Genomic DNA, 14435 nt, shown 5'->3' with positions numbered 1-14435 from the left:
GTGTAGAGATTGCTTAAATAAATAAACTAAAATAACTAACTAACTAACTACAAAGGGCAGACCACCTACTTGTTTTTTGTGATTCCAGTTCAGGGGGGAGTTCAGAGTTCCCTCAGTCAGTTTTGTACCTGGTTTTTGAATGCTTTGGTCCTCGGTCCAGGCCTTATAGAGTAAACTTCAGGTCCGTTATTACCCAAAACTTCCATGAATGGAAGGTTTGCAAATTGATCCTCTTTAAAGACATTATGGCTGCTTTTTATCTCTACAGGACTTTTTTCTTTTTTCTTTTTTGGAAGAATTATTGGCCTTTAGGATTCTTGAAATTCTTCCATATTTAGTTACTATGAAAATAAGCATTTATTTTTTTTTTAAGATTTTATTTATTTATTTGACAGAGAGAGACACAGCGAGAGAGGGAACACAAGCAGGGGGAGTGGGAGAAGGAGAAGCAGGCTTCCTGCAGAGCAGGGAGCCTGATGCAGGGCTCGATCCCAGGACCCTGGGATCATGGCCTGAGCCGAAGGCAGACGCTTAACAACTGAGCCACCCAGGCGCCCTGCAAATAAGCATTTAAAGGCTTATATGTTCATACTTGAGTATATTTGGAGTGAACACCGGGAACGCATGCTCATGTAAATTTGTTTCTTAATCAATTTACTCTTTCCCTCAGTTTCAGCAAATTATGTTTACTTGGATTTCCTACTGGTAAAAACTAAATCTAGGATAATTCCTTTTCTGGTTAGAGATTTTGCTGCTCCATGTAAAAAAGTATAGAGTCTCTTGGGTGATTCATGTTTAAGTGGTGTTTGCTTCTCTGTTAGGTATTTTTTTAGCTATTGTTAAGCTATTGGACTCCAACAATGAAGAACCTGTTGGTGGATGTTTCACACTTCTCTCACTATCTCCTTTTCTTGAACATTCTCGTACTTTTCTCTCTCACTTTCAACATTTAAGCAATTTCTGAGTTCTTTTGATTCTAGTTCCACAATGTCTTGCATAAACAGCTCCTCCTTTTCAGCCTTTACCCTTCGGGGCCTCATTGGCCTTTGCTGGGCTGTCTTTCTAGGCTTTCAGCTGCCAATTTACTCTCCACACTCCTGTCTCTGTTACTTTCTTAAAATTCAGCTCTGGTCCTGTTATCCCCCTCCTCCAAAACCTTCAATAACTCCCCAGTGCCTATAGGATAAAGAACAAAATCCTCGTTTGTGGCCTTTCACCTCTAACCTTGTCTTAACTTTCCCAGTTTCCTCTTTCATTCTGTTAATCTCTGTACTGGATGTCAAATTCAAGAAATGGCATCTTAGAAGTGTGGGTGCTAAAGTTATGTGCTCAAAATCAATTAGAAGTTATTTAAGGCAAGGATGTGTTTTATTTTTTTTGACCTTGTCAAAGACTATACAACCAAGTGTTCACAATATATTAGAGAGAGACCCATGAACTAGAATTCACTGTTGTGATTGCTCTACCAACATTTTGGATGAAATGCTATGGGAACCCAGAGAACAATTAATGTTCCTTGGAAGGGTTCAGGATGAATTTACAGAGGTAAATTCTGAGCTGGACTTTGAAGGATAAACAGGATTCTTTGTGGGTAGAGAAACTGAATGAATACCTAAATGAATATTGTTTCTAAGCCTCGTGTTTTATAATTAGATTCTGACAGATGTGGGCAGATCCCTCGCATGCCTCTTCCCATGTTTGGAGCAGTCCCCATTTCCTTATTCAGCTGAAACAAATGCTTCTCAGGTGGAATATGTTATTTCTAAAGTCAGTCTAGTTTATCCAGTAACTTCAACTTAGCCCTTCAGTTCTGGGCTCAGTTGTGGATGACCAATTCAGCTATTTTATCATTGCATCCTTAACCTAAGTATTTAGCCATAATCCTCAGCAAAGCTGAAAAAAGACAGTGTTTCTTTGACAGTCCACTGACAAAGTCCAATGAAGCCCAGGTATTTCTTGGAATATTTGTATCAACAATAATAGCTGCGATGCTTCACAATGTAAACATTTGTATGTCAGGACTTTGCCCTGCAACTGTCTAGCCTCTCTTGACCACTGTAGGAAATTGTGGTTGGAGTGAAGAGAAATCAGCTGTGGGGGTAGTGAGCAGAGAAGAAAGTGATGTGTGTTAGACGGCATTCCTTCCTCTTGGCCTCTATCAGCTTACTAATAAAGCAAAAGATAACTGATTTCTAGTACCTGTACAAAACTCTAGCAGAGCACTTGTCACACGGCATCCTGTGCTGGTTTAAAGGGTGTCTCCCACATCAGGCTGAGAGTTGACTTCTTATATTCATCTTTGTAAAATCTTTGCATTTCCTGCACCTAGCATAGTTCCTAGAGCTCATTTGTGGAAAGAGGAAAGAATGGATGTGCTTCATATAGAGGAATGCTTTTTCATCTTCTCTGGGTTATGGGTTTTTTTTTTCAGAAATCTTATGAAAGTTAAAGACTTTCATCCTTTGTGGTTTTTTAAAATAATTTTTTAAGATTTTTTTTTTTTTTTTTAGTAATCTCTACACTCAATGTGGGGCTCAAACTCACAACCTTGACATCAAGAGTCTCATGCAGGGCGCCTGGGTGGCTCAGTCAGTTAAGCTCCAACTCTTGATTTTGGCTCAGGTCATGATTTCAGGGTGGTAAGATTGAGCACCTCATCAGGATCTGTGCTCAGTGTGGAGTCCCACTTGTCCCTCTCTCTCTGCTCTTCCCCCTTGATCTCTCTCTCTCTCTCAAAGAAATAAATACAATCTTAAAAAAAAAAACAAAAAACCCTATGCTCCACCCACTGAGCCACCCGGGCACCCCAGCACTCTTAAGACTTTCATCCTTTGGAGAAAAGTGCATGTAGATACAAGCTTGCAAAAATTTGTATACAAGTTTAAGGGGATCGCAGATGCCTTGAAACAAATCCATGGACTTCAGGTTAAAACTCCCTGAATTAAGGAGCACCTGATTGGCTCAGACAGTTAAGCATCTGACTCTTGATTTTGGCTTAGGTCATGATCTCAGGGTTGTGAGATCAAGCCCCGACTGGGATTCTCTCTTCCTCTCCCTCTGTTCCTCCCTGTGTGTGCACATGTGTATTCTCTCTCTTGCTCTCTCAAATAAATAAAATCTTCAAAAACAAAAACAAAAACAAATTTCCCTGAATTAAGAGAGAGGGTAATAGAAACTGTAAAACCATTTTTTAAAAAAAGATTTTGGCACCTGGGTGGCTCAGTTGGTTAAGCATCTGCCTTGGCCCAGGTCATGATCCCAGGATCCTGGAATCGAGTCCCACATCCGGCTCCCTGCTCAGCGGGGAGCCTGCTTCTCCCTCTCCTCCCTGCTGGTGCTCTCTCTTATTATCTCTGTCTCTCTCTCTAAAGTAAATAAATTAAATATTTATTTATTTATTTACGTTAGAGAGAGAGCACGGGGTGAGGGGCAGAGGGAGAGGGACAGAGAGAACATCAAGCAGACTCCCCGCTGAGCATGGAGCCTTGCCGCAGGGCTCGATCCCATGACCCCAAGATCACAACCTGAGCCAAGACCAAGAGTCAGACTGGATGCTTAACCAACAGAGCCACCCAGGTAGCCCTGTAAAACCATTTCTAATTCATACTCTTGGTCAAACTAATATCACAGCTGAGGTGGGGCTACTAGACTATTCATGTTATGATCAGATGTGGAAAGAGCATCTTAGCAAACATGGTGGTGTCAAAGCCAGTATGAATAAGGACTGAATTGAATGCAGTTTACATAAGTCCAACCTGCCTACTGTTGGGATGACCTAGAGACATTCTCCTTCCTTTCTTGGTTTAATGGGCTCAGAGGTTTCTAAAGATTTTTTTTTTTTTTTTTAATTTGACAGAGAGAGAGAGAGACAGCGAGAGAGGGAACACAAACAGGGGGAGTGGGAGAGGGAGAAGCAGGCTCCCCGCTGAGCAGGGAGCCTGATGCGGGGCTCGATCCCAGGACCCTGGGATCATGACCTGAGCTGAAGGCAGACGCTTAATGACTGAGCCACCCAGGCACTCTGCGTTCAGAGGTTTCTATTTTCCCATTAAAATTTCTCCCCCCTAATCCACCCCTTGAGTTTCTCTGGCATTTCTCTCCTTTCTCCACTGTTCACCAAGTTCTTGCAATTCAAGCTGATTGCTCTGTATCTCAGGACTTCCAACTATTCTAGATCTTGAGAGACTGAACTGGCCTTTGTAAGACTTCAGATGACAACTCTGACTCAGACCCAGTCATAAAGTACAGAAGTACTTCATCAAAGTGAATCAGATGCCTGATTATCAGATTTAGGCAGTGAGAGATATAAGGAGTGAGAATGTTCTAAATCCAACAGCAAAACTATCAAAACTAATTTTGCCTTTAGAAATATTTGCTAGAACATGTTCTAAGGGTGAAAATTGACACATAGTCATAATCAAATAAGACTTTGTTTACAATTTCAGCACAAATGCAGTCATTGCTATTTCCCACTACTATCAATTCTCCATTATTATTAAGGAGTGCTCCCAAGGTAGAGCAAAGATAATTTTCGGTCTAAACTTTTTTTTGTCCATGACTTGAACTGCTCTGGAAATTTTCCTTTCAGATCTTGTGTTTGTTTAGCAGGTTCTTTACAATATACATGTGACCAAAATTATTTTAACAGCCTTAATTGTATTACAATGACAAAGATTATCTTGTGACAACACATTCCTCTGTTCTGTATGAGTTTATTTAATTCCTTCTCAGTGGTTGATATTTGAACCTCTTTCATTTAGAGTAGATCCAGCAACACAATTCACTAAAGTGCCTAAACAGGTCCAGGAGGGGTTAAAGAACACACCACCAGTATAAAAACTGCCACTCTGTTGCATAATCTATACAACCTTGTAGTTGAATCTGGGTTCTTGTGAAATTTTAATCAAGTAACTTGGGAATGTGATATGATGATTGGGAAGGAATATAAAGGAATTCTACAAACTACTAAATCTGCTTTATGTTATGTTCCATAATCCTATTGTAATTTTCAATGAGAGGAAATTTCCAAATTTTAAAAAGCTTTACTTTTTATTGTGCACAAAGTTTTATGAAGGTGTTTGAGTGATGGGTGGTTTTTGAAATACAATATGAGATTCTTTCAAAGACTGAATAAAAGGGGAAGCAAGGAGATACTAGTGACTACAGAGGGAATATCCTTGGAACTAGGGGTAGCATGTAATTTACTAAAGACACAATGATCAGATAGTTATTTTTGGTAACCCTGAATATCATGCGGGTCATATATTTTGTGATCAGAGCAGAGCAAACATGCTTACTAATGAATTTGTGTTTTTAGTCACTGAAATTTTAAGGATAACATGAAATCTAGGTCTCTGTGCTGTTGCAAAGCTCGGCCATGAAAAATGAATCTAAACAGTTTTTCAAAAAATGTATTTCTGTAAAAGGAAATTAGAAGGACACTGAATTTTCAAATATCCTTTGAGATATAATCACTGCTTGATGCAAGGCCTGATGGGGTGGGGCCTGAGCCTAAAGAATCCATCTAGAAGAATTCAGTCTGGGTCAAGTCACACTTGCCCCCCCCCCCCTTACTTGGTTTTACCAAGCCAAGAGAAATCTGATTAACATAAACAACAAAGCACTCATACTAGGGGAAAAAAGGCACAAAAGGACAGAGAAGTGTTGAGGGAAAGGGGAAGCAGGAGGCCTTGCCAATTCTTGACTTGTTAATTAGGGTCAGAACAGTACTGGGGATTTCCTATACCCTAAGTTTGTTGAATGATTACATAGGTCTCGGGAAAAAGGATATGCTCAGAGTGATACACCCAATTTTTTAGTATTAGGGTTCTGCCTGGTAAATTGCAATTTCCTCTCCTCACATTTTGTATGACTAATGACTGGGGTGTGTGTGTGGGGGGGGTCTCCAACAGGTGTTTGCTCTAATTTAAAAAGCTTTGGCCGAAGCCTTGGCCTGTTGGGCAATTTGAGTTTCCTCTCAAATGAGTGGGGCTCTTACCAGTTATGAAGGGACTTCCCTTGGGACTTGTTGCAACAGCAAACAGTGGCAATGAGATTTGAGAGTAGTTTCCTGTTCTGCTTTGCCATCTTGGGATGGCTCTGAAAAGCTTTCTTACCTCTGACAGGAAGAAAATGTTCACAGGGTTGATTCATTACTGCACAGAATGCAGTGAAGATAATTGGGCAACCTGAATCAGATGTTCAGATGGAAAGATAGGAAGACTCTGGTGACACAAGTTTAAATTCTAGGTCTACAGGTAAAGCTTTGCAAAGAGCCCCACCCCAGAGACACCTGCACTGGGGCCTCTTTTGCTGAGAGTTTCTTCCCCATCTCCAGGACTCCAAGTCCAGATGAATTGTCCAGCTTCCTGGGGAAAAGGCTCTATAAATTGTGTATATATCTATATATGATATATATAGATGTGTGTATATATATATATGATATATGCACACGCATACACACCAGAGTGATTTTTATGATCTCTATAGATAAAATAACAAAAACAAAACCAAATTTAATAGCTTAAAAGCGTTGCCCAGTGATTGCTGGCATCAGGGTTCCACACAAGATTAAAATTATTTCCCAAGATGCATACCCTGCACTCCAATTGATATTTTAATAACTTGATTAAAAATTTCTCAGAAGTCTATTAGAGTCAGGAAACGGTCTGCGGTGTAGGTGAGGATTTTCAGTTTTTGCAACGGAAACTTTTGGCCCCATGAACAGAATAGCAAAAACTCAATTAAATGTGTTTTTCCTCCATCCTTGCCTAATCCAAAGGTAAAAAATGAAAAAGGGTTTGGAGCAGTGGTGTTTAGCTGTGCTTTTTTCCTTTTTCCTTTAGAACAGCCAGGTGGATTCATAGGATCCAATTTTTAAATAGTCTTCTATCTTCTACTCCGAATAAACCCGGCCACCCAGCACAATCAGAAAGTTGTTTTTATGTTTTGTTTCGAATTTTCGAAAAGAATGGGGGAGGGGAGACAAAAAGGGGGAGGGCAAAGGACGAAGAAGGTACTTGAATTAAAAACATGCAATAACTCGAGGTTTTTAGATAAGGTCTGTCATTTCCTAATTAAGAAATGAGTTTTATAGTCCTTTGGCCAACTCAAGCTAGACACTCCTATGAAAACCCTAAACGGCTGGTGGCTGTCCAAGGGACGAAACTCCATTCCCCTGTGAGACCCCAAGCCAGCCCGCCCAGGCCGACCGGACCCAGCTCTGGGGTCCTTCTTCTCGTCCCAGTCACCTCGGCTCCCTCAGGTCTGTCTCCTCCTGAGCTCAGCTCGGCGCTGGGCCGGCCGACTCGGGCTCGCCGCCACCAGGTCGGCGCAAATACCTTTTCCCTCCCCGGGGCCCCAGGCGCGGACACCTCCCTGCCTCCCTCCCTGCTGGCGGGGCCCTTTCCCGGCTGGGAAACAGCAGCCACGGCCGCGGCGGCAGGAAGCGAAGCCCTTGTTGATGCTGTTCCTTGGCGCGTCTCCCCGCCCTCCGGCGGCCGCCCTAGCTCTTCCAGGCTCTGGGGCGCCCCCCTCCGCGCCTGCGCAGTGCCGCGCGGGGGGCGGGGCTCAGATTCCTGTCAGCGGCGGCGGCGGTGGCGGCGACCGTCAGTTTTCGCTGAGGAGAAGCACGAAACGGACCCGTTGGCATTCCCCCCTCCCTTTCCCCGCCCTGAACCCCCCTCCTGGCTCGCCGGGAATTAGTCCCCGTGGAGTTTCCCCTCCGCCTCGCTGCCGTTTCCTCGGTCCTCGGCCCGGTGGAAGTCACTGCCCTCGAGGAGGAGGCAGCAGCAGCCGCCCTCGCCTCGCCGCCCCCGGTTCGGTGCCCGCGGTCCCGGAGAGGAGGTGCCGCCGCCACCGCCGCTCCCCCCCTCCCGCTGCCCTCGGGCCGGGCTGGGTCGAGCTGCGATGCCCTCGGACTTCATCTCATTGCTCAGCGCGGACCTAGACCTGGAATCGCCCAAGTCCCTGTACTCGCGAGGTGAGTCAGGCTGGGGGCTGGGGCGTGGGGGCAGGGAGGCCCACCCCGGGGGGGACCGGAGGGGTCCCCGTCGGGGGTGGGGGCAAGCCTGGGCCGGTCGGGCCTGTTTTGGGGGGGGTGGGGAGAGGCCGATGGGGTCGGGTGATGGTGGAAGGGGCAGGGGAGGAGTGGCGGCCCCTCCCCCGCGGAGCCGCCGGCCGCACGGGGCCCAATTGCCGTCTGGCCCCGGTCTCTGCGGCACCAGTCGTTCTGAGAGTCCCTCGGCGTGTCCGGCCCCGCCACACTCCTCGAGCGGCCGGTCCCGGCCTCCCCGGCTCAGGGATTCCTCCCCCCTCCCCCGACTGGGCCCCGCGCTGGGGCTGCTGCGATCGGTGCGCCGCGGCCCCTCTTACCAGGACCATCCTCCCCAGCAAAGTTGCCCCCAAACGGGCGGCGTGGCTTGGAGCCGGTTCTGGGTGCAGGGGCACCATTTCTCTCCCCCTCCAGGTTGTTTGTGCGCCGTCGTTCTACCCCCCTCTCCCTCCGGCCTAGTCCACTCCCTCCCCTTGTTGGGACGGCCCCCCTCGACCAGGCGTTCTTCCTTTCCTCGTCATCTTACTGCTGGAAAGGGCCCGAATTTTCTTTTTCTCTCTTTCCACCTCTGTGGCATTCTAATGACTTACATCTCCCTCTCTTTTTACAAAGATAGGGGTGCGCTCTCTGGATTAGTTTTATTCCTCTCCTGTCCCAGGGGTACCAGCTCAGGCACTGACGCTGTCCTTTGAGAATTTTCTCTTTCGTTGCCGTTCAAGGGCTCGTTGCAGGGAGGGGGCATTGGACAGAGATTCTCATTTTTAAACTCTTTTGGCTAAGGCCTAAAGGGGATTCCCGGGATCTACAATATTAACACTTGAGTTGATCTCTACGGGGTTTAAATTCCTATACTGGGCTCCACAAGAATGTGTTAGAACAGGTTCCCTGTGCAAGGGGCATCAAACCAGAATGCTACCACTACACTCTTCACCACTTATTAAACCACTGGGAGGGGCAAAAAGACATAACTGGGTTATTAGATATTCATTTCACCATATTAAAAAAAAGTATGTGCCGTTGTGAACCTCCTTACTGAGAAATCCAGCACTTCTTCAGTTTTGGTGTGATGTATCCATCCACTGAGTCTACCCTCTCCAGAAAGGGGGACTTCAGCTTCACATTATGTAAATTTACATTGTTTAAGCGAATCAGTGAGATAGTTTACTCTGGAAGGTACTGGACTTTACAGACTGACGATTGGGTTTGTACACAGAGTCCTACTTAGTAACTGTAGCCATTGTCTGTTGCTCTGATGACTTTAGCTGGCAGTCACCATCCTGTAGGATGTTTTTCAGGCAGTGTACCTGAAGTAGTTTGGAAATATTGTAGTTTTGAGTGTCAAAAGAAAAAGATTGTATCAAGAGATGATTCTTAGAAGAGGGCTAATGGGGTACAGTTGGGTACTAAAAATAGTCAAGACATTAACACCATTTGTGCAGTAATCATCAGATAATTTTCCATGGAACAAATGCTTTATGAAAATCGAAGTTTAGCATAAAGACCAATGTAGAGGCAATTCAGTCTTCTTTTGCAGAGTATATTCACAAATATGGGCTTTAGTTCTTAAAAATACATGGCAGTTATGTAAGATATGTATGCCACCCTTGCTTTTTTTTTTTCTTAAGTCATTCAGCATAAAAAGTACTTAATGCTTTTTGTGTTTTTCAGATTCTCTGAAGTTACACCCATCACAGAATTTTCATAGAGCTGGACTATTGGAAGGTCAGCAAAGTGCCATTTTAAAGCATATTGTGTGAGTATGCAAAGGCTTTCTCTGAAATGGAGTTTAAATGAGAAAGTGTGAAACTTTGCAAACTCATACAATGTAGTTTTCTCCTAAAGAGCCTGATCCTTCTTTTAGAGCAGCTGAATGTTTCAGTGGATTTTATTACTGTGTTTGATGTGCTTGTTAGCTTATTGTATCTGCTTTGAGAAGCCTTGAGAAAACCCCACAAAATTACTAAAAATTATGTTGGGTGTTCTACTTTGGAATTCCAGATCTTAATTCTAGTTTTTTATAAATAAACAATGTGAAAAGGCTCAAACATTATGATCATCAATATATCTAAGAGCGACACCAAACACATATTTCGTTTAAAAATTCAGAATTTAGAACTTTTATATGTTGAGCATTTCAAAACAGCATGTTAATTATTTATTACAAAAGCATTGATATCATTACTGTTGCTTTTTTTTTTTTAAGATTTTATTTATTTGTGTGTGTGAGAGAGAGAGAAAGCACAAACAGGTGGAGCCTCAGGCAGAGGGAGAGGGAGAAGAAGCAGGCTCCCTGCTGAGACTGGATGCCCCATGTGGGACTCTATCCCAGGACCTAGGGATCATGACCTGAGCTGAAGGCAGACGCATAACCAACTGAGCCACCCAGGGTCCCACTGTTGCATTATTTTTAAGGATAAGGAAAGCCAGGTGATAGAGATGATGATTGAACTATGCTTAGAAAAAAAGTTTGAGAAAGTTCTGGAAATGTTAATAGGTGTAGAATTTTAACAGCTGACAATTACTTTAGAAAACCTTATATTGAAAAAAAGAAACTTTGTTGTTTTTAGCATTTTAAGACAAAAAAAGACTCTGTGTTTTGTAGAGTTTTTAACATAATTTTTTAAAAAGTTTATTTTTTTTAGTAATCTCTCCCCCCAATATGGGGCTCAAACTCACAATCCCCTAGATCAAGAGTCACATGCTTTTCTGACTGAGCCAGCCAGGAGCCCCTGTATTTTGTAGTTTTTGAAGCGGTTTTACATATCCTCTTTGAATTTTGTAATCCTGCAGTTGGACAGCAAGGATATTAATTTCCCCATTATAGAGATGAGTAACCTGAGGCTGAAATTAAGAGACTTGGGGGAAAAGAGTCACACAAGAGCAGACATAATGCTTTTTGTGTTTAGCTGGAGTTATTTACCCAAAGCCAAGCTGCCACTGTAAAATATATATGTAACCAGTAACTTAAACATTTTGTGGTCCACTTAAAAAAGGCCATAAATATTTAAGTTTGATTTGAGTTTAGATGTTTGCCTCCCATATGGTAGTCTGATATAGTGGGGGGAAGAGTGGGTTTTGTAATTGAGCTTGAGTTTGAATACCAATTTAGTTGCTAATAAACTCTGTGGCCTTGGGCAGGTAATTTCACCTCTCTGAACTTTAATATTCTTTCTATAAAAATGTATATAATCTCTTAAATTTACAGAGGTAATGTGTATGAAAATGCCTAGAATAGTGTCTGGCTTGATAAATGTTGGTTTTTTCCTTTAGTATCAGCTACCTTGTTTTAACTATAATTTAGAGCATATAAAATGTTCTTTAATTATTGATTATATTTATATTTATCAGAAGCCCATTGATATACATTAGTATAAAAATCAACTATAATTTGAGGCAAGGAATTTTACGTGTTTCTTGGTGAAGCAGATTTCTGTTTTTTATTCACATTGTTCAATTTGTGACCATGTTGTAGATTCATATTTATCTGTACAAACCCATTCATTTTCTGGGCAACAGACCAGAGAGTATCATAATCATAGAGATTATCAGGCAGGAGAAAGATATGAAAAAAAAGTGTTAATTATTCCAGCAAATATTTTTAACAAGTCGATGGAAATGCAGACAGCCATTTAATATGTATATTTACATGTATGTGCTTAAATACTTTTATTAAATTTTTATTTTGGCTGAGAAGATCCTCAGTTTTTTGAAATGAGACCATCGTTTCATAGATTACATATACATTGTAAAATGTATAAATATCAAGTATCCTTTTATGTCTTTGATACAGGGAATCATAAGAAAGTTGTTTGCTTGTGTAATGAAAGTATTTAATCTGTGCACCCTACTTCTATTTTAACCTTTTATTATGGACATTTTAAAGAACTTAGAGAAGTAGAGAGAATAAAATAATGAGCCCCCATGTGCCTATCACCAAGTTTTTAACCATTATCAATGCATGTCTGATCTTTTTTCTTTTATCCTCTCCCTTTCCCGAAGCTGTATTATTTTAAAACAAATATCAGACATCATGTTATTTCATATATACATACTTTAGTATTATAGTGATCTTTATTAATTTTTAAAATACCCTACTTTATTCCAGAAAATACATATTCTGATTTATTTCAGTAAAGTCTGTCCTCTCTCTGCCCTCTTTTTAAGATAAAGTACAGCTGGAGGCTACTGCTTCTAATGTCTAGTGTGTGTACCTTGTAATCCATGTTAAAATTGTAGGTAATGCGTCAGACTTGGGTTCAAATCCTTGTTTCAACATTTGTGCTTGACCTTGTCTTAGTCATTTAATCTTTTTGTGCTTCAATTTTCTCATCTTTAAATGGGGACAATCATAGTATCTTCATCATGGGCTGCTGTGAAGATTGAGGCAAATTCATGTCCAAAGCATTTAACCTAGCACATAGTAAGTGCTCAATAAATGTTAGCTATATTAAAAATTCTAAACAGTAACCACTTACATGGCATTTACTGTGTGCCAAGACCTTTATAAATATGAACTCACTGAATTCTCTTAACAACCCTTTGAGATGGTTATTATTATCCCATTTTACAGATAAGGGTGCTAAGGCATGGGGAGGTTCAGCAACTTACCCATAGTCATACAGCAGATAAGTTGTAGCCAAGATTTCAACACAGGTAGCCTCACTGTAGACTGTGCTCGTAGCTATTATTATACTGTACTGACTCCCTGTGTTATATAATAAGTATTTTCTAGTAATATGTATGCATACTTTTTGTCAGTAGTCTAGATTTCCTTTTAATATTAAACTCAACCCAGAGTAAGGGGAATATAATTACTATCATATATAATTTGTTAAATTTTTGGTAGAATATTTTTTTCCAAATTTAAGTTCTCTCTTTAGGAAAACAAGGTTGGAAAACTTGCAGTTGAGTGCTATTGAGCTTTAAAAAGAGATCCATTCAGTTAAGTTTGCTTTTATCCTACATATCAATCTGGTCCTTCCTGCTCTGCGGGAGGCCTGCTTCTCCCTCTCCTGCTCCCGCTCCCCCTGCTTGTGTTCCCTCTCTCACTGTCTCTCTCTGTCAAATAAATAAAATCTTAAAAAAAAAACAAAAAAACTTCGCATAGAAAAAGTCCTGTACAAATGTATATACTATAAGATTTTACTTTTTTTTTTTTTTTTTAAAGATTTTATTTATTTATTTGACAGAGAGAGACAGCGAGAGAGGGAACACAAGCAGGGAGAGTGAGAAAGGGAGAAGCAGGCTTCCCGTGGAGTAGGGAGCCCGATGCGGGGCTCGATCCCAGGACCCTGAGATCATGACCTGAGCTGAAGGCAGTCACTTCACCAACTGAGCCACCCAGGCGCCCTATAAGATTTTACTTTTTGATTCTATTTTTGCATTTTCCCTGCCTTCTCTAAAGAAGATAGTTTATATATATTGAAAAAAATAAAATGGTTTACAGTTAGTGTGTTCAAATTTGAAGGCTTAGCAATCTTTGGAGTGCCTAGAGAAAAAGTTGAACTATAGAGAAAAAGTTGTCATTTCTTACACTTTCTGTATTGAAAAATATTGATTTTGGCATATATTATTTGCCATATAAAAAACTGAGATAAAAATTAAAAGTAAATGAATACGAGTAAGAGGTCATTCTGGAAATATAGAGATGTAAGATAAGATGGTAGAAAATCAGATAAAACAGGAAAAATAACAAATTGGAAAAAATAGAATTATAAAAACAATGGATTAAAACTTTAAAATGTTTTTTAAAAAGCAGGAGTTAGGTTAAATGATGGATTAAATTAAATAACTGGTTAAATAAGAGCTAAATACCAATGTGAGGCAGGCTTAATATTAAATATTTGAAACTGGAAGATTTTTAAGGAAAATATGAAATAGTATAATGAGTTAGGGACAATAAACTACTTTTTTTCTTACCACTGTCAAACTGTTTGATATGGTACTATGTATAATTATACTTCATAGTTCACCAAATGAAAATCCTAAAAATAGTAACAGTGTTTTACTGACTTTATGGAATATTTCTGAATTGCCATTGAGCCTGATTTATTTCTCTTCCTAAAGCTGATGTTAGTAAGGTAGTTAAGCCATTAACTCTTTTTTTTTTTTTTTAAGATTTTATTTATTTATTTGAGAGAGAGAGCGAGCACATGAGAGGGGGAGGGCCAGAGGGAGAAGCAGACTCCCTGCCGAGCAGGGAGCCCGATGCAGGACTCGATCCCAGGACTCCAGGATCATGACCAGAGCTGAAGGCAGTCGCTTAACCAACTGAGCCACCCAGGCGCCCCAAGCCATTAACTCTTAAATGACGAAATGTATGAAGGTATCTTAATGGAAAGAATTTTTTGAAAATATTTGATAGTAAAAATAATCTGTTGGA

General features: G+C 41.2%; 1 protein-coding gene and 1 long non-coding RNA gene across 7 annotated transcripts in view; one reads left to right on the top strand and one right to left on the bottom strand.

The window, feature by feature from the left end:
• LOC115939806 (uncharacterized) overlaps window positions 1-8516 on the bottom strand; it is a 53726-nt gene extending 45210 nt beyond the window's left edge. The window contains exon 1 of the long non-coding RNA XR_004074575.2: window positions 8374-8516. This is a non-coding gene — a long non-coding RNA (uncharacterized LOC115939806). The remainder of the gene's footprint in view (window positions 1-8373) is intronic.
• The window catches only part of NFAT5 (nuclear factor of activated T cells 5), a 114693-nt gene continuing 107833 nt past the window's right edge, over window positions 7576-14435 (top strand). For 2 of the 6 annotated variants that reach the window (XM_081806414.1, XM_006730063.3), the window contains exons 1-2: window positions 7576-7981; window positions 9722-9775. In XM_081806414.1, coding sequence (XP_081662540.1) covers window positions 7909-7981; window positions 9722-9775 — 127 coding nt within the window. In that variant the 5' untranslated portion in view covers window positions 7576-7908. Of the gene's footprint in view, window positions 7982-9721; window positions 9776-14435 lie in introns of those variants that run through there. The other 4 variants (XM_006730062.3, XM_081806413.1, XM_006730064.2 and 1 more) reach the window with 4 other exon arrangements.

Source organism: Leptonychotes weddellii, chromosome 16 (assembly GCF_054177405.1).
Source record: "Leptonychotes weddellii isolate Sample4059 chromosome 16, ASM5417740v2, whole genome shotgun sequence".
NCBI classification, from domain to species: domain Eukaryota; kingdom Metazoa; phylum Chordata; class Mammalia; order Carnivora; family Phocidae; genus Leptonychotes; species Leptonychotes weddellii.
This window is presented reverse-complemented; position numbering and strand designations above follow the sequence as displayed.